At 35.1% G+C, this 25,022-nt stretch overlaps 2 protein-coding genes across 4 annotated transcripts in view; both read left to right on the plus strand.

Annotated features, from left to right (window-relative positions):
• Nucleotides 1–1,239: 1,239 nt before the first annotated feature.
• Nucleotides 1,240–10,847, plus strand: LOC135688511 (ciliogenesis and planar polarity effector 2). Of its 2 annotated transcripts, XM_089114237.1 has the most exons (9): nt 1,241–1,402; nt 2,776–2,898; nt 3,903–3,967; nt 4,544–4,633; nt 5,131–5,183; nt 6,108–6,135; nt 6,749–6,801; nt 7,460–7,607; nt 9,483–10,847. In XM_089114237.1, exons 1-9 carry the CDS (start codon nt 1,297–1,299, stop codon nt 9,732–9,734), a joined length of 918 nt encoding a protein of 305 aa, XP_088970363.1. In that variant the 5' UTR covers nt 1,241–1,296; the 3' UTR covers nt 9,735–10,847. The 2 variants fall into 2 exon arrangements, with proteins under 2 accessions (XP_088970364.1, XP_088970363.1); XM_089114238.1 differs by lacking the exon at nt 4,544–4,633 and having other exon boundaries at nt 1,240–1,402.
• Nucleotides 10,848–11,634: 787 nt separating this feature from the next.
• Nucleotides 11,635–25,022, plus strand: part of LOC135688510 (uncharacterized) — a 28,862-nt gene continuing 15,474 nt past the window's right edge. The window contains exons 1-2 of one of the 2 annotated variants that reach the window (XM_089114235.1): nt 11,635–14,421; nt 24,848–25,022. The gene's annotated coding sequence lies outside the window, so the exon portion shown is untranslated. Of the gene's footprint in view, nt 14,422–17,162; nt 18,185–24,847 lie in introns of those variants that run through there. The other variant, XM_089114236.1, reaches the window with a different exon arrangement.

Below are 25,022 nucleotides of genomic sequence, written 5' to 3' on the forward strand. Positions count from 1 at the left end.
CAGAGGGCTAAATGTCCTTTGTGTTTTGCAACGGAAAAATTTGATTTTTTCAAAACAGCAGGCTAAATCAATACTGATTGTAAAATTTAAACTTTTGTATCCAGACATTCATCTTGCCTGTTTAAAATAATTCAATTTAACTTAACCCCTGTCCAAAAATAAACAAAGCGGCATAATTTGAGATCCAGGACTTCACATTTAAAAACGATTAGAAGATGCGTCTGCTCCAGAGTGCAAATTTTAATAAGTTCCAAGATTTTTACATTTATAACCTCAACATCCCAAAGCTATAGAATTCACATATTTGGTCACGAGAGTTAGAGGTAATTCCAAGTGAACCTTTAAGTTTTCCAACTGTAATTGGATTTTCTAACCTTTTAGGGGGTGTCACGCTCCCACGCGCCCACGCCTCCACGCCCCCTATCCAGGGCCGCCGAGAGGCGGCCTGGGCCCTGGGGCAAAGTCCCGGTTGGGGCCCTAGAGTCGGATACAAAATTTTTTTGAGACCACGCCCTTTATAAAATGGAAAACGCCCATTATTTCCAAACGTTTGCGCACGTTTGCCTTTTCAGTTGCAAATTGTTCAATTTGTCGTAATCAATTTGTCTTGCTTGTTCGTGCTCGATCGAAAGAGTCACGAGGCTTGATAGTCTGTCTTGAGTCATTGTTGAACGTAAGCGGTTCTTTATTAATGCTAAAAGGGGCCCCAAAAATATAATATGGCTTTATGCAACGAGTCTAAATGCAAACATAACTCACTTGAACGGGCCATATATTAAAACAAGATTATATGGGTTACCTATTTTTTTATCAGGGCTCCCTTCCCCTATAAAACTCAGCTTAAAAGATGAATCCGTAAAATATGTGATCTAAGGTTTATTCAGCTTTTCTCGGGGCCCCAGACTCAATAAATAAAGCTGATAGGCCTTAAATTCAAACAAGACTCAGTGTACGGACCCAATGAAATTACTGCCATCATTTTCGATATTAACAAATATATCTTTAAATGCATTTTCAGTTTCTCAAAAGAAGACATTTTAAAAAAATTTTCAGAATAATTTGGAGGCCCCTTTCAGGCCGAGGCCCTGGGGCAAATTGCCCCCCTACCCCCACCTCTCTGCGCCACTGCCCCTATCATTTACGTGCCTGATGAAACCAAAAGTACATGAAGATAGGAAAATTCCCAAACCCTTTATCCCCGTTGTGGAATACTGCCCTTTTCGTGAACAGCAGCAGCAACAAAACAACCAATGTTTTCAATATGGCGGCGTATATCAGAACGACAAGGAGTTGTCAATGATGGAAAGAACGGGCATGATTTTACAGGAACATTGGCTGGACAGTAGCGATGGGAAAGAGTTATTTGCAAGCATCTTGCGAAGAAACAGAAGAAGGATATTTGGTATGCAATCATTATTTTGAAATTTTGATTTTGCAAATTGAAATGTGCAGTGTGCATTTATAGTAAGCAAGTTTGCTTATATACCTAAGGCATCAGTATTTTCTGCGGTAATTTTTTTGTTCTCCAATGCAACACCATTGCCTGTAGAAACAGAGAAGTCAGGTGCACACTTTATAGACTCGGACTCTAGGCCACCAACTTTGTTTTCCACATGTACACTACAAATCCTTTTTCATCAAGTAATTGCTGCCTGTGCTTGCTGACTTTTCTTACTACAGATCCAGAATTTTTTTACATTTCCTTAGATCTGATTCATGGGATTTCAAAATACCAACAGCAGAATTTCCTCCACTCAATGTTCATGTATCCGACAGACAACAAAGGCTAGAATCCATAACCTTTTGTGGTTGGCAGCACAAAAAATTGCTACTATGAAATTCTATGGAAAATGAGGCTTGAATATTTAAAACATCAAGAAGCATGGATTCTAGGCACAACGGACAGACATTCTATCATGATTATGCCCCATAGTTTTATTCATTCATTATAATATGAAAATGAGAAAACTTTAAAGCTAAAGAAGTTGAGCAAAGGTTGAATGAAGCCAGGAATTGAAAAACACAACTTTATGGATAGCTCCAATTGTCTTTCAAAGTGTGACTTCATGTCCAGCGAAGCACCCTTAATTTTCAAAATAAAAAGGGAGCTTTGAGAATATCATGGAAGTAAATTAACCTATGGGCCCAGAAACTTTGCATCTGATTCTGATATTCCATAAACGGGGTGTCCAATCACAAAAAGGGTTACCATACTTGCTTCATCTTAGTTAGGGGGGGGGCAACTGCCCCCAGTATTTATTCTTGGAAAAGCAGCAATTGTTTTCTACCATAGAAAGGCTGGTAGGGCTGAGCCAAATTTCAAAGCACATTTCAATGTAAAACTTTTGTTACATATCAACTCAGGACTTCAAACCTCCTGGCTCACCAGATGGTCTTTTCCAATAAGATGTTACTCCCTGAAACCTGACATGAACAACCAAGATGGCATTCAGAAGATCTTCTCTAAATGTGCTACAAATAATGCAGACTGGGGTGGACAGGTGCCATGTTTTCCATACAAGCCCTTCAATTCAAGTTGGAATTCTGCGTTTCCTCTTGTTTGAGGATGGCCAACAAGTTTGGCCATGGTTATGATATGGAGATACATCAGTACCCCTTTAAAATTGAAATTTATAATATCAAATTTCCCAATGAAATGCTCATTTATTGTGGATTTTGGATTTCTTACTGACTAAAAATAATTAAGTGTGAAAACAGAAATATAGTTGTTTAATCTTTTAGATACAAGTGATGTGAACAAATATCTTTTTACAGGCTTGATCGAAACACCCAATTTGCCACCCAAGGTTAATATTGAAGAAGTCTCTTACAAAATCTTTTTACTTGGAAAAGCAGGTGTTGGGAAGACAAGTCTTGTTTCAAAGCTGGTTGGTACAGGTGAAGTTATGTGTTTGCATGAATCCTTCCTATGCTATATCAATTTGATATTATCACAAAATACAATTTTTTTTATTTCTTAAACCTTTTACATCAGGGGTGGGCAACCTATGGCCTGCAAGCCAAAATTTGGCCCAGGAAGAGAATTTCTGTTGCCTCTGGGATGAAAAATATTATTATATTACAATTTTTTTGGGTCACATAAAAAATATAAGATGCAAGAAAAAAAATATTATATTCAGAGCAGTCACTAACGTTGCATTAAACAAACATCAATTCAAAACTGAATATTCTTATGTCTTCATCAAACCTTGGAACCATGGAAAGGTTTGTTCACTATCCGTTGTCACAAATACATCCTGCTGAAATACTGGACAGGAGAATCTTTGAGGTACTGGATGACAGTTAACAAATGCAGCAAGACCGAATTGTACTGGGCGCTCTCATGGCAGTTGAGCAGTGATCATGGCTGTCCCTATTTTGTCATGCCTCAGTTGCTAATGTGCTGGGGGGAAAGGGCTATATTGGATAAATTTGTGTTAATGTATATCAAAGTGAATGGTCTGAGCTAAAAGGCCACTGCTAAACATCAATTGGTGGACTATTCTGCATTTCCTTTCAGGATGTTTAATTGTAACAGTCTAATCTATCAATGCAAAATATATAATTATGTCAGTGAGAGGTTTGTAGTTGCAGTGTAATTAAATTTAAATGAAAGTTTTTTATTGTTATTATTATCATTTTATTACAACACTTGTATCAATTTTCTTATCACCTTTGGCCCACTTAAAGAAAAGGATGGCCCAGTCTAAAAAACGGTTCCCCACCCCTGCCTTACATGCATTTGTCTGAATACATTGATACTTCAGTTTATCAAACATTTGTTTATCAAATTTATCAAGCCTGTTCCTTGCAATGTTATTCTTAATCATATCAATCATTTTACCTTCTTTAATTAACCACATTTCATTGTTTTTGTTTATCTTTACTTTCCATCTTTTTAGCTATTCCATCTTACCATAAAGAAACTCCTGGTATTCAAATGTCAGTTGTTTACTGGCCTGCCAAGGTATTCCAGCAACAGTGTGCCTATGTAATCATACAAATATTAACAATTATACCTAATACTTTTTAAAAAAATTTTTGAAAAAAAATTTTTAAAAAATACTTGAACTTTTCATCTCACACTCTTTAGTTCATAATACCATTTTCCTTATGCATTGTTGATGCATTTCATACCCCAAAAATTGTTTGCTTATGCTTGATGCCAGTTTTCAGAATATTGTTAGTCTCATTCAAGAAAGCGGCAAAGTTTCATGCTTATGATTCATGATTGTAACAATTTTGCAAGAGAAAATTCTATCTGTGTCACCTTGAATCCTGTGTCACCTTTGTTTTTGTGTCACCTTCGATTCTATGTCACCTTTAATTCTTTGTATTTTTTTATTCCATTTTACCCTTCATCAAAGTGTAATGCAAAGGCAAGAAAGCATAATGTGCTTAATTTTCATGTTGATTCGATAAAATCATTATAAAAATCTTTGATGATCAAAATTATACATCGTTTCAGGCCTGATTTTTGAAAGCAACCATTTGTTTTCAGTGCATGTTCTCATGACTGATTTTTTTGTAAATTCTTTTCAAGCTTAGAAATACTCAGCAGCTAAAAATTTTCAAGCTGATCTTCTGGGATGCAGGAGAGACATGTTTGAAAAAGTTCGACCATATTGAAAAAGTAATTTTTTTTTAAGCTCATCCAAAGCCTCTTCTAATTATTGAATAAAGTCATTATTTTAGAATTTTTTCACATGTGCTGTACAGTCTATGTTGTACACTATATGTTCAATTACTTTTTATGTAATAGTTGAATTTCATGTTGTTGATGATAAATTTGTTTGATTGCCTATGATAAAATGACAATATGTGGTTGGCTTGCACAGGACGTTTACAAATGAACAAAAACATTATCAAAGCCTTGAATCTCCCTCCAAGTGTTTGGCTTTTTTGTCAAGGTTTCTGATAAAGTTTAACAGATGATTTGAAGCTTTGAAACTTCAATGTTTCAATGTCAGCATTAGCTTAATATATGTGTTCTTAGCTTGCTTTCATTCTTCATGGCAAACCTTTTGGAAAGGATTTTGCTGTGACAGGTACCTCACATTAGCAAAAGATTTTGTACTTATAATATTTTATAGAATATAATATATTAATCATTAAAATCTGTTTTTACAGGCATGCAAGGAAAATGCTGATGCTGTTATTTATACATTTAGTCTACAAAACAGGTAATAAACTGTCTAGATAAAATAAGATTGCATTTGATTTCTTTACTTTAGTTTCCATCCTTGATTTCAAGTTACAGTCCTCTACATCCATTTCTTCCTCCAACTTCCTCAGCCATTTTTTTCTAGGTTTTTAAGCTAATGCTTCCTGAAATAGAATTAAAAACTTTGAACTAGGTGAAAAATTTAATGATCACTCAAGTCATCCTTTCTTCAGAAATAGTGTTTTAATTCCGGCTCATACCTGTCTAATTCATGTTCTTAATTGCTTGAGATCATAGCTCTACCTAATTTGTTTTACTACTTTTATTGTACTTTTTATGTTTCTTTCCTTCTTGAATGCACGAGACTTGATAAGTTTGGAGAACCTTGGTAGAAGTTTTGTATTTTTTTTCTTTAATAATTTTTGTTGTCTTCTTTTGGGAGTAAAGTGAATAAAAGTTGAAGTGACAAATGTTAGGAAACAGATGATTAAAGAATCAGTTTGATAAAGCTATCGTCTAAGTAACTAGGCTTTTATGATAGGCAATGAAAAGTCAATTGATACATTGCAATTTTCGGTAATAAGAAAAGCCAGATAAGTACTTCTATAACTGTGGGGAAATGGCAAAAGTGAAATTGGAATTATCATATGCAAGAATGTTTATTCAAAAGTTTTAGATACAGTTAGCAAAGGCTCGATGATACCAATGTTTTTTTCTAGATTTGTAAGGTAACCACTTGTAGAGTTGCTTATGTTATATGTCACTTCAGAAGTGTGATGCCATCATAGATCTTTGGCAATAAAATTTGAGTCTTTAAAATGTGTACAACTAAGATAAACTTGCTTCGTTCTGTTTAGTAGGGGTTTCTACGTTTTAAGATATCGATACTTGCAGCAGAAGCCTCTTCTTTTGCTGCACTACAGTTTTATCTTTTGAATTTCAGAACAAGTTGGAAAGACTTAGAGCCTCTTGTAAGTATAATTCAATCGCATCACTTTGTTTGAAGATACCGCTAGAAAAATTGATTATAGTAAAATTATTTTTCTTGGTTCAATAACGTTAAATGTCAAACAAAACAATACTTTAATCGTTGATTGAAGAAAAATGGTGGAACTGAAGCCCATGTGACCTTTCTTTCTTCTACATCCCTAGTTTTAAGATACAATATTTATTTCGTAAAGATTTTCCCTATTTCTATATTTGTATAGATTTTCACTTTCGTAGAAAGACCAACTACTTTAAGATTTAAGATCAATAGTGAAGAGTGTCCCAGCTATAATGTCATAAATTTTAAACTCATTTGGAAAGTGTCTCAGTTGTAATGTTGGAGCATTTTTCACCTTCCAGATTCTCTTTTCATAAAAAAGAGAAAATTTTCATTCTTTTGTAAAACCAGTTTTAGAAAAAAAATTAAACTTCATTTTATTATGGCATTGCTAGTGTACCCGTCACTGATTCATAGCAATGTTTTTAGGCTCCTTTTTGTAGCTTGACTTTGTGAGCGAAATAAACAAGATTGAAATAGTGCAATTTATATAAATGATGTTATACCTAAAGATAACTGTTTGATAATTTATTTTATAGATAACGAGAAGCGAAGTAGATGACACAGTGCTCAAGCTAGCTGTTGGAACTAAATATCCTTTTTCAATCTAGTCTTTTCTATATATGAGCATGCAGTTAATACCTTTGCTGGATAGAGCTTAAAAATTGACCTTCAGAATAAAACGACAGCAAGATTATCTATATCAAAACAATTGCTTTCGCAGATCATACAAAGCTAGATGACCCCTGCTAATACACAGGGACCATTCAGTCACAACCCAGCCTAACCTTTCCTGTTTTTCGTTTTCACGATTCTGTTTAGGGTTTAAAACATTTTTTCAGCACCTCATATATTGCTAAAACACCGGGGCTATCTAGCCCAATTATTGCTTAAACTTTTCTGCATTTTGTCTACTCGATACTGTTATCCACCATTGTTCCTTACCCTTCCATTCCTAAGACTGGTATGCAAAAACTGGTCTAAATTTTCATAGCACAGAAACTGGAAAGCATGATATGAAAATTTGCACAAAACTTCATATCAAAAAATTTAAATTTAAGGCGCTAATTTTAATAGAGTCAAAGAACAAAACGCATTTTCTTTTTCTTATGAAAATTTATACAATATTGTATAAGGGCAAATGTATTCCCAGTTGTTTCATAACTTAGATGCTTAGAATTAAAGAAAAGTTTTAAAATCTTCGTTAAAAATTTAAAGAAAAGTTTTAGAATATCCTTAACATTTCGAACATATGACCAGATTGATCCAAAAGACAGCATTCTTGAAGAAATTCGCAATTTTGAGCAGGCTTGGAAAATACCGGTCTTAAAGATTGCCAATGTGGATGGTCCTATGTTGCCTGATGGCAAGTCTCTTGACGGTAGAGCTAGCATCAAGGTAACGTCAACTTTACATGAAATTTTTTAGTGTTGAGCAAGAAGCAAACTGTGATACGATGACGTAAATAGAAGTTTAAAAATGATTTATATTAGGCATGTTTTGAAGACTGAGAGTTTTGAGTTAGTTTAGTTTGGCAGTGTTTGTACACGCACAGCCATATAACTCTTGACCGATTGTGCACCAAATCCAGTGCATATATCAATATTATATGATACTATACATTGGCAAAACCTACTAAACGAGCCTTGTGTGTTAATTTAGCATGGAAGGGTTAATTTAGCGTGCAATTGAGATACATACACAACCTTGTGGCTTCTTGACTGATTGTGCACCAAACCCAGTGCATATATCAATATTATATGATACTATAAATTGGCGAAATCTACTAAATAAGACTTTGTTTGTTAATTTAGCTTGGAAGGGTTGGTGCAATTGAGATACATACACAACCTTGTGGCTTCTTGACCGATTGTGCACCAAACCCAGTGCATATATCAATATTATATAATACTATATATTGGCAAAACCTACTAAACGAGACCTTGTGTGTTAATTTAGCTTGGAAGGGTTGGTGCAATTGAGATACATACACAACCTTGTGGCTATTTAGTGTACATCGGAACGGCGATCAATGTAAACACTAAATAAATCCATCCTTGACTAACGTGTCATTTCCAACCCAGCGTGTCTTATTTTACGTGCAGAGAACACGGAGCCAGTGAGAGAGACAGTGTGTTGCCTGTGTAACTCTGATGTGAACTGAACTGAACTGAACTGAACTTACATAAAAACTAACATGCTTATATACAGAAATGAATATCTAGAATTAACACTAATGATGTAAGGAAAACAAAGGATAGGAAGGGCTAGGCTAAGTGTGAATAGTTTATGAATTGAGATTTAGGTAGATGTGTAGGGTTGATGAGGGCCTAAACAAAAGAGAGGAAATGTTGACATAGTGATATGCTCGTAGAGTGTAGTGATGAGGTAGTGATGTGAAGAAATTACTGTAGGTAAAATAAACAAAGTAAAAATGGATGGCGATAGGTGAGGAAAAATTAGAATGAATGGAATCACTACAGCTACTTGCCGATTGTGCACTAACGCCAGTGCATATATCAATATTATATGATACTATAAATTGGCGAAACCTACTAAATAGGACTTTGTTTGTTAATTTAGCTTGGAAGGGTTGGTGCAATTGAGATACATACACAACCTTGTGGTTTCTTGACCGATTGTGCACCAAACCCAGTGCATATATCAATATTATATGATACTATACATTGGCAAAACCTACTAAACGAGCCTTGTGTGTTAATTTAGCTTGGAAGGGTTGGTGCGATTAAGATACATACACAACCTTGTGTCTTCCTGACCGATTGTGCACCAAACCCAGTGCATATATCAATATTATATTATACTTTATATTTGCAAAACCTACTAAACGAGACCTTGTGTATTAATTTAGCTTGGAAGGGTTGGTGCAATTGAGATACATACACAACCTTGTGTCTTCTTGACCGATTGTGCACCAAACAAAGTGCATCTGTTCAACACATCCCATTTTAGACCTCCCTCAATGAACAACACCATCCTATTGCCTTTTGCTTGGTTCACATCTATCTTATCATCCTCTTTGCTATTTTGGGTTAATAGTTATAAAAAAAGGAAGTACTAAATAGGATATCGTTGTAGCATTTGATTGAAACTTTACATACGATTTATTTAAGATCTCATCAAATTTCGTCTAAGATTCGAAATTGTTTTAAAGTACCCTTGAAACAGACCAGCTATTGTAGAATTTTGGTTTCAAAAACCAGATCACTTTACCCAAATGCCTCTTATGAATCTAAATCTGTTTAATGCCAGGAAATAGCCCCATTTCTCAATAACTTGGTTTCATTACTGTGGATGCACGATCAAACCGCAGATGAAGCTTTGAAGCGGTCGAGTGCTGTTATAACTATGACGTCATCGACATCTTCTGGAAAGTCTAAAATAAGCCAAAGTGGTGTCAGAATGCCAGTTGATGATGATTACGATGACCGGAGCAGCAACCACAGCAGCGCGAGTAGCAGTCGCAGATCGGTGGGTGAGAAGTTGCCAGTGACGTATTGCTAGTAAGAATAACACTAAATACAATCTCATTATTAACATAATATCTTGATGCAGTTAAGGGCACACAGAATCGCTCCTTTTGGTGATGGATGTAAAGATTTCACTCGCTTTAAAATATGTTTTTTAAGATTCTTTTGATGATAATTTCCCCCACCAAAAGAGTAAAAAAATACGCGAACTTATGGTATGGATTGAGAAGACATAAAGGAGTAGAATGAATGTCTTATGTTTTATATGCAGCTATCTGCAAAATTCTTCAGGTCTAAAGCAGAGGAGTAAAACATGGCAATAAAGCCCTTAGAAATCGTTTATTTTCAGACGTAAGAGCAGCTTTAATTCTCGACGATGGACCTATCTTGACTGCAGAGACGTTATATGCCATATTCCATCCAAGACATTGGACCTTATCAAAATACCCATTAAAGTACGTTCAGTTTTTTATTTCCAATACCCAGTAGTCTAGGAAGAAAGGCAGCCTGAAACTAGATATTGTTAGATTTGTCAGAGCTTGACCTGAATTAGTCATGAAACCCCCCACGCCCACTGAATGGAGTAGAAGCTATACATTGTTAAACCTATCAATTTACAATTCAATTTTCGATGAATCCCATCCAATCCGTAATTAGTCTCTCAGGGAGAAAATGGCAAAAACATGAAAATTGACATCATATCTTTCTTTAACCAAAGCATTTTGTATGAAGGAATCTAACTAGACCAAAATTTAGATTTTCATCATCATCGATATCTCTTTCTTGCTGAATTTTTTGCGAATTATGATACAAAACTGTTCCAATTGTGGCTTTGACGCAGTTGTTTTAAGTTCGTGTTAGTGATTTTGCAAACAACCTCATTGAAAGTCTTAACGTATTTTCTGTAATTTGTTTGGGGTTGCCCCAATCTTAATGATACGTACAATAACCCAGTCTAAGCCTTGTTCCATGATATCCAATCTTTAAAGTCCCATTTCATGCAAGTATTTTTAAGCTGTTGTCGTAGCTTGTTACTCCTGGTCGTCTAATCCCGTGAAGTGTTTGTGAAGTAGACTGCACCTGATAGTGTAACTTCTGTCGTAAATTTTCACAGAACTTTTATATGAATATTGTGTATTGAAATTAAGTGGACTCTTGCTACATAGGTGTCACCTAGTGATTATCGCCTATCTTGGTTAGAACCGAAAAAAGCAACGATCAACTTATTGAACCATCAAGCGGCAGACAGCCTGTCGCTCGGGCTAGAAAATTTGCACTCAGTGGCAGTTACATACAAGGCTAAAGACCCGAATTGGTGTCTCAAACCTTTTTTTTTGCGCAGACATTTTGGGGACTTTAGGCAAGATGGAAGTGAAAGTTTTCTACTCGCAGCCATTTTGACACCACTTGCAGAGCTTGAGCCTAGAAAACTGAAATGGATCATAATTACGCCAACGCCTATCCAAAACATGCATGCTGTACAAGCTGGCCCGTTAAAGCGCTCCTTATTAAAACTACAGGAGTACGTTTTCCTAACGCTAATGTGGTGACAATGTTATATAGTCTCAATATTTTACAGAAAAGCTTTTAGATGCTGAGGGCTGGCAAAAAACCAGTTCCTCGCTCCGTTGTATTGCGCGAGAAGAGCTTTTGCACAGTTTCCCTCCCTTAAAAGTCTACAAGTTGCCAATAATGCAAACCACGAATCTTGAAGTTATTTTTAACTGATTCTATTTCCTTATTTCTACTTCCCAGTTCCCATGGTTACTTGTTGATGCAGCTCTACCATTTTGAAGTTTCCCTATTATCGGTAACTTATTGTACGTCACAGCCTTATTCTAGTTTCTGTGAAGGTTCTTATACCTCGAAATAATCTTTGTACATTTCAGTGTGATCTGTCATTTCAGTGTGATATTCAATAGATAATCTCAATTGAATAAAATAAAAAAAACAAATCATATTACCTTTCCTCTAGAATGTTCTTGGCAAGGTTTGCTGAGATTGAAACTAGATGTTGAAATAAAGAGAAACAGTACTTTCATAGCCAAATTTTACGCATTTCAGAATGAAGAAAGGGTGGGCAGAATTAAGAGAAATAACTAGATAACTGATCAGTTGAAGATGAAAAGCTGCTGGTATATGCTTAAAATGTCTACTTGTTAAACTAGCTATTTTTCTAGAACTAGTTATTTTTCAGATTCAGATGTAAGTTAGCCTGTGCAGGGCAAACTTTGCTCAGCCAATCGGATAATTTTATTTTCACAATCAAACCATGACAGATTACCACTCAAACAGTGCTTCATCCTTTCAGCGTAGCAGGTAGCCGTTTTTTCACCCAAGAGTGCAATCCCCATTTTTAGCCAAAATAAATACTTTCATGGGATTGAAAATAAAAGACACCTGTAACAAGCACAGAAGTCTTAAATTTCAACTAGTCTTTAGGAGTTTTCCTTGATGGGAAGTAGCTTTGACTGGACGTTAGCACATGACTTCATTACTTTGAGAGATAAATTCCATTGCTTTGCGTTGCAAAGATAAAACAAATAGAAGGGAGGCGAGGATGAGCCTTGGCGACTAAGAGATCAAGAACTTTGTGACCTACTTTCCAGTCAAAAAGCCTACATAATTAAAAGTGAACAATTTTTTTGCGGTACAGAACTTGAAAATGGCTTTGAAAAAGCAAGCATTTCACGATATATTACTAAAAGTTTTTCGTTTGACACTCCTCAGAGTATAAAACGTCAGAATAAGTGTCCGAAGGAACACGACCGTAAATAGGCCAATCAGAAAACGCAAGCACGTGACCAGCATAGTTGAACAATCAGTGCTACGTGCCTACAGGTAAATTACCAATGGGGTCCAAGAGGGAAAACGAACTCCTTCTGTCTACACAATGGCGGCTTTTTCGTTTGTATGTAGATCGATTCCATAACTGCTAGATGAAAAGACGACTGGGCTCTGCCATTTAAAAGTCTACGATGGTTTATTATGTTTGTGTTTACAAGCTTTTTTCGATTGGAATGATAGGAATCAAATTAAGCAAAATAGACCAGAAATTTACTATAGGTAAAGTGTTGAAATGAAATGGGTGTCAAAATAGACGAATATTTCCCACCTGAACCTCCCTAATCTGTCGTTACTGATTAAAAGATTTCATAACTTTTATTTGACATTTTCTTCATGAAAACCTTGAAGAAACTAAGCAAAAATCATGAAATATTGCCAGGCAATCAATGGCTAATAGTTCTAACAAAAGTTATCTATAATTTATAAACTCAGACAAGTATTATTATGAAATTTCGTTTGTCGTTTCCTCATATTCAAAGTATTTTGAAAATACAGTACATCACTCATGTTTAATTAAATCCACTATCGTTTAACGTCTGCAATTTACAACCAGCAAGAACATAGAGCGCTTAGAATAGATTGCATTTTTACATATCTGTCTAGCTTAGCTAGTTGCTTGCTACCCTTTTAGATATCTTAACACGACTTTAATTATTTCTTGAGATAACCCTCAGTGGAAAAAACTCGACACCCTTACCGTTATTGATAAATCACAGTAGATTTTTAACTTTCTCAGTCAATGTTGTCTGCTTTCATAATTTCTCAGAACCCTACCTGCGCAGATTATTCAAAATGGCTTCTTTCAAAGTGGGTGTATATATTTAAGGGTGTAAAAACCAGAATAAAGTATACAAAATTAGATATAAGCTTTCATATATTGTCAAGATGCTTAGAAACAAGGTTTTATTATTTAGCTGGATATTTTCAAAAAACCCAAATGCATACATTTTCAATTAGTAATTGGCGTAGTCAAAATAATATGGGTTGGGAGGGGGGATGGGGAGGGCAGTCCTCGGAATTTTTCAATTTTCTACCAAACGTTCTCTTATAAGGTACTGCTAGTTAAGGTAATTCCAAAACATCTTTAAGGCTGGAATGTTTGCATACCAAGAATGGTTTTGTAGATTGCTTTTTATAAGAGAAAAGGACATGTACAAAAATATTCTTTCGGAGTCCTCGCCCAAAGCCCGTAACCTCTGTACTCGTCAACATTGTTTACTCTGGTCCCCTGTTGCACGTAGGGTATGTAATTAATGGTAATGAAATTTGGAGTTAATAATATTTTTATTACATCATTAAGCCCTTTTGAAATTCAAAATGTGCTGATTCGATTTATATAAGCTTTTTTATCGCGTTACAGGTTTAGTCGTAAATCGTTAAATAATTGTGAAGTGGCTGTGGGAGGCCCTTTAATCAATCAGTGAGCTAATTAAAATGACCCCTTTGAGGTACAAAGGACCTTTTACAATATTATTCAAAATTTCTAAAGGTCTTGTTTTAAATTTATTTGATGAACTCAAAGGTCACATGGCTAGTGTTCATTAAAAAGATCACTCTTTTGCATCTACTGTGATCTTGAAATCCAATCTTATTCTCAAAGCCTGTTTTTTATTCATAAAATCCATATATTAGATCATGGATATATGAGCTATGAAGGCAGGATATCAACATTGTGTGTAGTATGCCGTGCATAGACAACTGAGTTTGCAGAGGAATACGCAAGAACTCATACTGCTTTTCAGTACAGTGCCTAATTAGGGATTTTTTGAATACATGGATTTCGCGCTGGCAACAGTACAAGAAGCTCGTGTTGTTGCTCTAACAGAGTGCCGATCCTGGGTTAACAATACACACAGCCCTAGCAATGATTATGGGTAAGTTGCAAAGTTTGTTATTGTTGTAAAGCCTTAAAGTACCGATAACATTTGCAAATTCGATCTTATTTCAAGCCTCCCAGACTTTTGAAAAGTTCAAAGTTTAGAACTTCCTTCTAATGACTTTTCGTTTGTTTCGCATAACGTAGCAAGGAAACTGCCAAAGCCCACTGCGCCATTTACAGTACATGAAATCTATAGGCTACGTAGTTTCTGAAAACTTTAATAGTTCTGACATGTAACTGCAAACAAACAAGCTGTCTAAATTTGAAGTAAAGTTTCTAATTTGGTTGTCGACAGAGTTTCTAACAAAGGCTAGCAACAAAACTGAAGCTGGTCCAGCCAGCGCTTATTCAATGTCGCTGAAAACCCTTTTTAATCATGTTTCCTCTCTTCAACTTTTTTATGGGATTTCACTTCATTAAATTTTAGACATCAAACGTACTTTTATTGAATGTCGTATGTTGCAGTTTTGACTGCACCTTCATGTCACTCTAAAGACGTGAAAATCGAATCTCCAAAATAGTAGTTATTCAGCGACCTCTCTAAAGAGCGGAAACCAGTGAGACAAAATTACTGCCCGTTGTAGAGAAATGTCAGTTGCCTTGAGATTATTTGAACTGGGCTTTGCCCAAAGTAAGGAAATTTGTATCAAAATCGCTTACCCTTTATCGAGATGTGCACGTTAACGGAGGGCTATCTTAATGGAGTTAATATGCACCTTTAAATTTTCTACAAATAATGTAAAGATTGAAAAATGAATTTTTTAAATAATTGTTAAGGGAATTACATAAAAATAATTAACATGCAATACGGGAGAGACAAATGGCTTAATGGCTGCTAAACAGATTTTGTTTTATATGAATTTGGTTTTATATGAGAAGCGATTACAGGCCAGCATCGCTTTGAAATTGTTCCAAGCCCTTAATTGCCATGAAAAAATCATTAGGCAGGGAAAAGATGAAAACAGAAAACGGCTACACATGCTAAGCTTGTATAATGTTTGTTGTTTATGAAAAAAGGAAACGTTTTATATTAAATTCCTGTCAAATATATGATAAGTTTTTGCCTCGTTTGTTTTGTTTCTCTCTTTTTAAAATTTCGAAGCCACTATCGTTGCAGCTAAATAAACCCCAACTTGTTGCCAATCGCTTCATCCTTTTTCTTTCTATTTATCTTAGCATAAATTTCCTTATGATCCCAAGGATGTAACCGCACTGTTGTTAAGATCGGTCCCAGCCATGCAGTTGCTTGTACTCGCGTCAGTGAATCAGCTGATTTGTCTTTTTGTTTGTATATGGTTTTCTGAAACTAAAGCGACATGTTTAATGTCTGGTCAGTTAATCTTTGAATTCTGAAGCTGATATGTGGTTTTGTTCTTTGTAAAGGGTGTACTTTGTGTATCCAAATATTTGTTAAATTCAATTTCAAAGCCTTGTGTTGTTTTTTTCACAGAAGGCAATACTTTCCACCTTATATGAGGTGCGGCTGTTCAGATAAGTTAAGATTTGATATGTGATACAAAAACATGAGATAAAAAGTATAATTTAACATGGGAACCTGCTTTTGACAAAGATCATTTAATGATTAAAAAGCGATTTAAAAGGATCATTGTCAATGACGATAAAATTGTGATAAAATTGGCTAGCCGAATGACTAAAATCCAGAATAAAGAAAGAAAAAGTTTTTTGTAAACCAAAATGGTAATTAGGTAAGGTTAGCATAATATAAGACAAGTTCAAAGGAAGCAAATAATTTGCTCAAATCTTAAAGCCACAAGAAGAAACTCTGGCACAACTTATTGCTCTTTGATGTGCTTCATGACGTTCTGTTTCCGAGCAATTTTGAGGAGACGTACAAAAGAACGTCTTTTAAGTGGTGAGGCAGCATTACCTCCTGGAGTCAGAGACCATGCGCATGGAACAAAGTCATTATTACGCGTGTTCTTTGACCCCTGGATGGACGGTTGCTTCGCTCATTTGATTGTTTTCTCGCGCTCGTCTCCTCAACAAGCAATGGCTACAGTAATTTTTAGACCTAGCATATGCCGTTATCCTAGAACAGTTATGTTTTATACTCTTATGCGTGCGATTGTACTATATAGTTTTGGTGTAACATCAATAGAAAATCATCTTCTTGTCGAGCATTTGCTTTTTGAAATTCCATGGCACAACCTTTCTTCCATTATCTTTATCTGCGATAAAGGGATACTAGCAAGGAGCAGCTTGGGCGCTGCTAGCCTCCCTCACCCAAAAGTTTGTTAGAATCGAAGAGATTCCTACCCTAATCCTCGTATCTTTTTCCCACCACCGAAAACTACTTCCAGTGTCTCTGCTTTCTTGAAAATATTCAAGTTTTCCAATTTCATATACATGGTCTCATCTAAGTTAACTTATAATTATAGCATTTCCATTTTTGCGTTTATTTAATTTAGTTGTTTTCTGTCGGCAATGATAAGTTCTTTGTAGCTATAACTAAAAGCTATAAGCTTATTAGCTCCAACATCTAAACATCTAATTAACAATTTCAACATTAAAATAAAAATAAACAATTAAATACAATAATAAAACATAAGTTAAAATTATTCTTTGAAACTTATTACAAATAACCAAGATTACGTTAATGGATCGCATAAATTTTCAAGGTTTCACTGACAGCTTTTCATTTTCAAAGGTATTAAAGGGAATAGGAAGATATATCAAGCACTTTCTTTATGTAGACAGTACAGAGTCTGCGCAGTGTAGTCGCATTGTAACTGTGCACGTGAAGTTTGATGATTTGTTTGCACGAGTTCGTAGAGATCGATTTGAGCAAAAAGGAATAAAAGGTGATTTATTTCTAAAAACTCCTTCACTTTTATTGGATATTTGTGAAGTGATAAAATCTACAGTAAAAGTGACCACGTGAAATGGTAGATGGACACTTGTGATTTGTTGATGTTTGATTGACATCTCGAGCTTGCTGGCTCGGAGCCACTTAAATTCCCTTTAGCCACTTTAATTCTGCTCGGAGCTCGAAGCCACTTAAATTCTGCTTCAATTCCCTTTAATGTTGAGATGTGAAGAAGTTAGAACAACGCATTGGCTCGAAAAAAGCAAAACGATAGTTTTATATTAACTTCAACGGCCTACACACATAACTGTAATACTGTGATATGAAACTCTATATAAACATGGGTCACATGAACTAATTCTCCTGCGCATAGTCTATTAGGTATTAGCCTCCTAAACAACTTCTAGCCAACAAAAAACTTTGATCCTAGAAACGAAGACAGCCAAAAATTTCTTTAAGCTATGCTTCCTGAAATGTATTGTATGATCGTTATGCATTTTGCATAAAGAGTACTTCATGTGGATGTAAACCTTGGCTGGTTTTAGCCTTCATTTGATGTAGAATGACATGTGTGATAGTTGTTTTGATTGGCAGCATACAAATGTTAGCCTTGGATTCTCAACGAATTCTATGATTCTGTTGCCGGAATTCTGTTGCAAAGGCACCGTGTTTCGACTGCAAGAAGAAATCTCAACTTTTGTATTGCCAACAATCGAAGAGTACTGGTGCTTCTATTGTTTGAAGATTTCAAAAAGTCATTTCAATTTCATTTCTTGCTTCAAACAATGCTTGAGAGTGTCGAGTCAGGTGCAGGATGTGCTTAGCTTCAGGATTCATCGCAAAGAGCCATAATAAATGCCGAACTCTGACTGCAAAGGAGAATGTAAAACAGAACTCCAGCTATTGATCGCTTAAGAAGATATGTTTCAAGGTAGGTGCTCTACAATGCTGAAAATGTGTGTTTGTGCACCTAGTGTCAGCTAAAAATGTGTTTTTGGGGATCCTGCATGGTTGTCTGTTTGTACTTCGAATGTTTACAAAGACTGAAAAGCGATATGTGGTTATTTGCCTTTTGTGATGGTCAATCGGCATTTTGTGGCGAGCTGTAAAATAATGCATGATTTCAGCAGTGTTTTGCACATTATTTTGTCTAACTTTAAAAACTTCGAGATAGCATTGTCTGATTTTGATAACAAACCTGACGGATCAAACTTTAATTCTAAGATCAACTGGGAATCTGTCAAATTTTCTGCATTTGTTAATCGCTTTCCCGTAGATATTTCGTTAACTTTTTTCAAATGGGTTGTTGTGAATGCTGTGCTCTCTAATTAGTTTTGGCTGCACCGGTTTTAATTTCCACATTTCTTTAAGATGTTGGAGATACGCATCATTTCAAAAACGAAGATAACTTATAATCGTTAGCGTTCTTTTTGTTAAATCGGCAACAAGAAGCTAAAAAAAATATGAGAATTGAATCTTTGAAAGTACGTAATGCTTTTTATAAAACTGGATTCTGTGCACTGCAGAGGTACCAGCTTGGAATTTCATACGTCAGCTGTTTGTAATGTAATAGTGCTCCATCCAAGTAAGGGCTAGAACCATAATACGAAAATAACTGTTTTAGAAGTGTTTATTTATATTATCTAAAACTTTTTCATCACATAAACGCCAGTTCCATGGTATTAACATGTGCGGCATTTTTTACAAAGGCCCCACTAATCAAAATTACTTTCATATATGGACGACAGAGGAAACGTTGAAGAAAGCAGACATTTCCGAGTCACTGATTCGCTTCTCGGCTCCTTTTTTCAACCTCTGCGCTTAAAACTGTCTAGGTATTATATTCGGGGTATTATTATTTAGAAAGCACCTTGCGACTCTTGCAAAATCTGTCGTGGAGAAAATGATTCTAGGACTAGCTTATGGAGTTTCTCAAAATTGTCATTGATTGTGGTATTTTTAATTACTTTCGAACGTAATAATTTATCAAACCTGTTGTAATTTTTTCCCTCATTAATAAGTTAATAAGCGCGAAAAGATTGAACTTGAGTATTTATCAAAAATAAAACTTGATTGCAATTTCTTATATATGAATCTTTGGCAATCAAAAACCTGCCTAGAAATTATGATGCTGGTGCCTCTATTTAAATGACAAAAGCGGTTTCCCTTATGTACTGGAAATAATGCACAATGTTTATTTTAAGGCGAGAAAATAGAATTACCGATCTTTGTTGTATAGAAATGGTGAATGCTACATTTCGAAACAGTGTTGGAACTAGAATCAACAATGAATTATTCATTTATTCTATAAAACATTTATTTAGCAGTGATCTAAATGCTGTGCCGAGCAAATTAAAGGCACAGCTTTCGGCTGGTGATCGGGTTGTTAACTAAGAGAAGAAAATTCAGGAGAAACCAAAACCGGTGTTTAGCTTTCTCATTTATAAAAACAATTCATCATTGTAGTTTGCAGTTTCGAGTTTACCTGTATGTTGTACTGTGCTCGATTCCGTATAGACAGTTCGCCACGGTGTGTAATCAGTACAGTTCTCAGTTAGCACTTAGAGTTAATTTTCTATACGGTTTTTAAGCAAGGGCTTGTCTGGTGCACCTGATAATCCAGTTAGACGCTAAGCTTTGATTCCTTACCAAAACATTCCAGTTTCGCCATATCAACTCGGTTTGTTTTTGAAAATGATGCTTTGCTAGTAACATCGCGCCTGTACATAGAGTACATTTACAAAGATTCGAATTAGATGAGGACTGGGATTTAGCTCTTTTAGGCTGAAGATCCTCGTTACCGAATGTTGTTCTTAATTATGCTTGAAACGTGAGAGGTGTGCCTAGACCATGCCGTACACCTGTCAAGCCAGCAACAATTCTATACATTTGTGAATACCTTGCCAAACGAGTTTGATGAATCAATGCATAAGAAAGCGACAAAGAATGAGACCAGCCTCAGAGGAGACTGAGAGACCAATGAAAACTGAGATCAGCAAATATACAAAGAGCAATAGAAAGAATTTCTGAACAGATTATAGACTTATTACTTTGGTTTGAAGAGCTCAAAATAGATGAAGGCACTCAAGTGAAGATCAAAGGTTTGGTGCTGCATTGAAGGAAAATGAAAATTATGCAGAGAACTTATATGCAAGAAAAGAGCATTTTAAATTTTCTGTGCTTTATTTTTAGAAAAACGGGGCACAGACCTTTTAGCAAGGAATGCTACTTTTGCCAAAAGAACATCATAGCAGCTTGTGCAATGGAGAAGAAAAATACTCTGTGCCAAGGGTTATTCACAGTCCCTTGATGTTCACTGCCTCTAATAATGCATGTTGCATCAAATGAGGAAGCATCGTTGGCATGTTTAAACACAGGGTCGGGAAGAAAATTTATATCAGCTGAGGCCAACAAGATGTTTGAACTGCATGTCTGGCAGAAAACATAGAATAATATGCCTCTTGATTGAGCAAAGAAGCTAGCACTACGATTGCGTGTACATAATAATTGTAAGGCGCTAGAAAACAGAGTACGAAATGAGATATAGTCACTGTAGAAAACCTTTAAGATTTCGTTACTTGGAAAGGCTGAAAACTGCGTATGATCAATCTCATTTCTTGGCACCCTCAAGGAAGTATACAATTCAACTAATTCTTAGAGACAATTTCTATTCTTAAGTGAAAAGGGCAAGGGTGCTTTGAAAGGCAAACCAAGCTATTAAGCCATTAATTGACAAGGCAGCTTTTGGTTTCATGAGTTATTTGGATGACTTTTCCACACAACCAAATCAAGTTTACCAAAGACACCGTTGACTATAGAAACTGTATTGTTTTGATGTGTTATGGCCTCAAGACAGAGGTCAAAATGACCAGCTTCATGTGTGGAGGAGGAAATGTTATGAACATTTTGTAGAAAGGAGGATAGCAGATATGAAGTTTATGTACAATAAGTGTCTGGAGCCAAATTAACCAAAACAGATGATTTTCAAAGCAAAAAGAGACTGTAAAACGTATGCAAAACTTAGACTAAGATTTAGTAATTGCAGAACTGACAATTGGCCAAGAAAATGCGGTGTCTCTGTTGGCAACCCTTCAAAAATTTAGTGAAAGTGTACTATGATAATCTTGAGCATGCTCGGTACAGCACCCACAAGAGTTGCCCTGTAGTGAGTTAAATCAGCTGATAAATCCGTCGTCTAATGAATGCACGTAGCATGTCAATTCAGTCCCATAGTATGTCTAGAATCTTAGGGTATTCTCCATTCTGAGAAATCTGACCTTCCTTTTTCTGAGCTGACTTCAAATATACATCAAACCAAATGAAAATCATGCAAGCTAACATTAGAAAGACATCTAGATAACGCCTAAATGCCTTTAAACTAACAAGTATAGATTTATCTGTAACATTGACAAAGAATCAAACAACAGTTGCTATTTATTTTAGCTTTCTTCAAGCAACCACTTTAATATTTTCTCTTCTCAGTTTTCACTGCGATTAGTCAAAGAACGTAGTTATTGACAGATTGTCCTTAAGAAGCTAGTTGATTATGAAAACAAAGGCTGTGTATTAGGTATTGACGTCAGTATTTTCAACGCTTATAGAGAGGAACAATAAGAGGTCAGTAGTTTAGGTAGATAAATAACGAGGACTCTTCTAGAATATATATTCACATACGTTGTTAAAATTCGTTAAACTTAGAGAGAGAACTTTCTAGACCCTAAGCAGTGAATATATAAAAAAGAGCCAACTGAACGGCCAGAGAGTCAGCTAGAGAGCGAATTAACTAGCATTAGGAGTTAGTGACCATCGAGAAAGAAAGCTGTCCGTGCTTTGTTGATTAATTTATATAATCTTACGGTAAACGCGTCTATTTATTTTTCTGGAATGGAAAAGAAATTTCCGACAACTTCTTGATTTTTTTTATTGATGATCTTTTCAAACAAACTTTGAAGCATGATTTTGTAAATAGGCAATTTTTGTGGTACATATTAAAGTTAGACGCATTAATACGAGTTATATTGGATTAAAGTGAAGTAGGTTGAGAACAAACAAAAGGGAATGGTCGCCTTAGGAGATAAAAGCTGCCTTGGGCAAATTTTGATTAAAAGATTGGCTTTGATTGTGGACAAGCTGTAAGTTACTGGTTATTCTTATCGAAAGGATCTCTCCAAAATTTCTCTGCAATTATTGGGTATGATCTATTTAATGGCTGAGTTCAGACTGGCTTGTAACGTATTATAACAGCAGAAAATAATATAATATAGAGCCAGATGAAGTCGTAATTCATGTTGTTTTGATGACTGGTTTGAAAGTTCATTTCCAAACTTCTCCAAGTGCTATTACAGCAAGAGATAAATTAAGCAAAATAATTTTCATTCAAATTTCCGTCCCACACAATGTTTATATTGCTATATATTTTTCACATTTTATTTATTGACGCATTTATATTGTATTTTTAATTACTAATGCTTACAAATTATTTCAAATCATCAATCTATAATGAATAGGTAGCCTAAAATGACGTAGCATCATGAATTCAACTTCAAGCATTTCCATTCATCATTCCCTTGTCATGTGAATGCAATTCTTTCTTACATTACCGACGTTGTACTTTTTCAAATCTCTATGCCTTTACATGATGGTGTATCACATATCATTGCTATCAAGCGCGTTTGAATAGCAACATACTCTGGATAACTTTCACATTGCATCTTAAAATTTATATCTGTTTCCTTGACAACAAACAAGCGAAGTGTTAAATAACCTATTCTCAGACAATACATTTTCTCGTCAGTTTCATATTGCATTCATCTGCAAGGCACCATTCGTCATTGCATGATATCAAGCATCAAACTCGTGAAAAATACCACATTAAACCAGCGAATGAGTCAGAGAAAATGGAATTAAATTACAAGAAGCTCTAGAATTGTAAATATCAAGGACATCTGCTCCAAAATTCTTTTAATCAATAGGTTTTAATTTTCAAACTAATTCTTAGTGGTAGTTCGAAGCATTATTAATTTATGCATTAATGCTGCGTTAGCCCGGGGGGACACTTAATTGCCTTAACCAGCCATCTTCTCGTTGTTTATGTATTTTTTCACAAAAAAGTTCAAGGATTATCTATTTCATTAGAAATGTGAGCATATATGTGAAACAAAAGCTCGATGTTAAGCTTTAGTTTTCAGATCATCAAGCGTGACAGAACTCTTATAGGTAATATTCTACTATATATCATATTGTATACTTATTTTTTATAAACTAATGTTAAAAGCTACCATTATCGACTATACTAAACAAAACTAAACGAAAATGCTTAATATTACAATACTGAATTACTACAATACTGCTATGAAACGATGCTACAGCTATACTGCAATGATATGGAACGAGACAAGACGATACCACAAAGAGTGTCTGCGGGCTCTTCCCTGCAGCCAACAGAGAGTCTATAAGTAAAGTCTGTTTTAAGTGATTGTGAATATAGTTATTGGAATTTATGCGATCTATCTCATGCCATCACACCCAGGAATTTGATAAAATTTGGTTCCACGATGGCATCAAATTATTCACCAGTCTACACAGGCAAACAAGCGAGCTTTATTTAGAGAAAAGCTTTTGATACAACTTATTCTTTTGTAAAGAGAAAAATATTTTCTACCTCTCTCTGTATGTCTAGGCAACGGGATATTCTTGAAAATATATAAACATGATTATTTGCGTAAAAAAGGAACTAAGGATATTAAATAGCAGACAGTAAGTCTATTCAATGCCCAATCGAGGTAGACTTTTATGTTCTTTCTCTCTTTCCAATTTTTGTGGAAAAGCTGTTGTTACAAGTTTTTGAAAAAAATTTCAAAAATATTGCAAATGAATGTACAACCAGTTTCAAAAGTGATAAAGGCATTTATTAAGACAGTAAGATTGCTCTAGACGTACATCCTTCATATCTATAATGCATGTTTTAATAAAATTATGTTACATAACTTGAGACATCTGTTTCCTATTTAACATGTCACGACATTACCTTGAAGAAAATTGAGTTCGCTCACCATAGAATTTAGATAAATTGCAAGAAATATTGCTTTTTTTAAAAGGTGTAAAACAAAATTTTATAGTAATTTACGGGTCTGCATCATAGAGGCAGCAAGCAGTTTTCGGCCTAGAAAATCTGCATAAACTTCAAATGCAGAATAATTTGTCGACAGCTAGAATAGCAAAGTCATATTTAAATGGTAACTGAATATACGAGTAGATTTTAAAGCAATAAAAATTACATTATTATGCTCTTCTAACGCTAATTTCACTTAATACTTATGAAACTTTTTTTTGTTATTTTCATTCCATTTTCCTGAAGACATACAACGTTGACTTGATGACGGACAAAATACTTTCCTCTAAAAGTACAAATAGTGCTTTAAAACATAGAAAGTTGCCTAGGAATGACAAAACTATGACATTTTGCACACATTTCCGTTAATTCTCAGAATACGTTGACTGTATGATGTAAGCATAGGTTGGTCCCCCAGTTTAAGTGATTATCCTTTTGAAATGAATATTCAAACGAAATCCATAATGCATTGGCTTTTTGCAGCCCCTCCTAACGCATGTATTACAAAGAAGAGGATGTATGCAGAGTCAACTCAACAATCGAGATGATGTTAAGTAAATGAATATGGTCCACATTATGAGAAATGCTGACCAGTACAGACATCAGTCGGATAACTTGAAGTGTAAACATAACTGAAAGCTGCTCAAGAATAATAACG

Source organism: Rhopilema esculentum, chromosome 19, assembly GCF_057945365.1.
Source record: "Rhopilema esculentum isolate cy_ngs chromosome 19, ASM5794536v1, whole genome shotgun sequence".
Lineage (NCBI taxonomy): Eukaryota > Metazoa > Cnidaria > Scyphozoa > Rhizostomeae > Rhizostomatidae > Rhopilema > Rhopilema esculentum.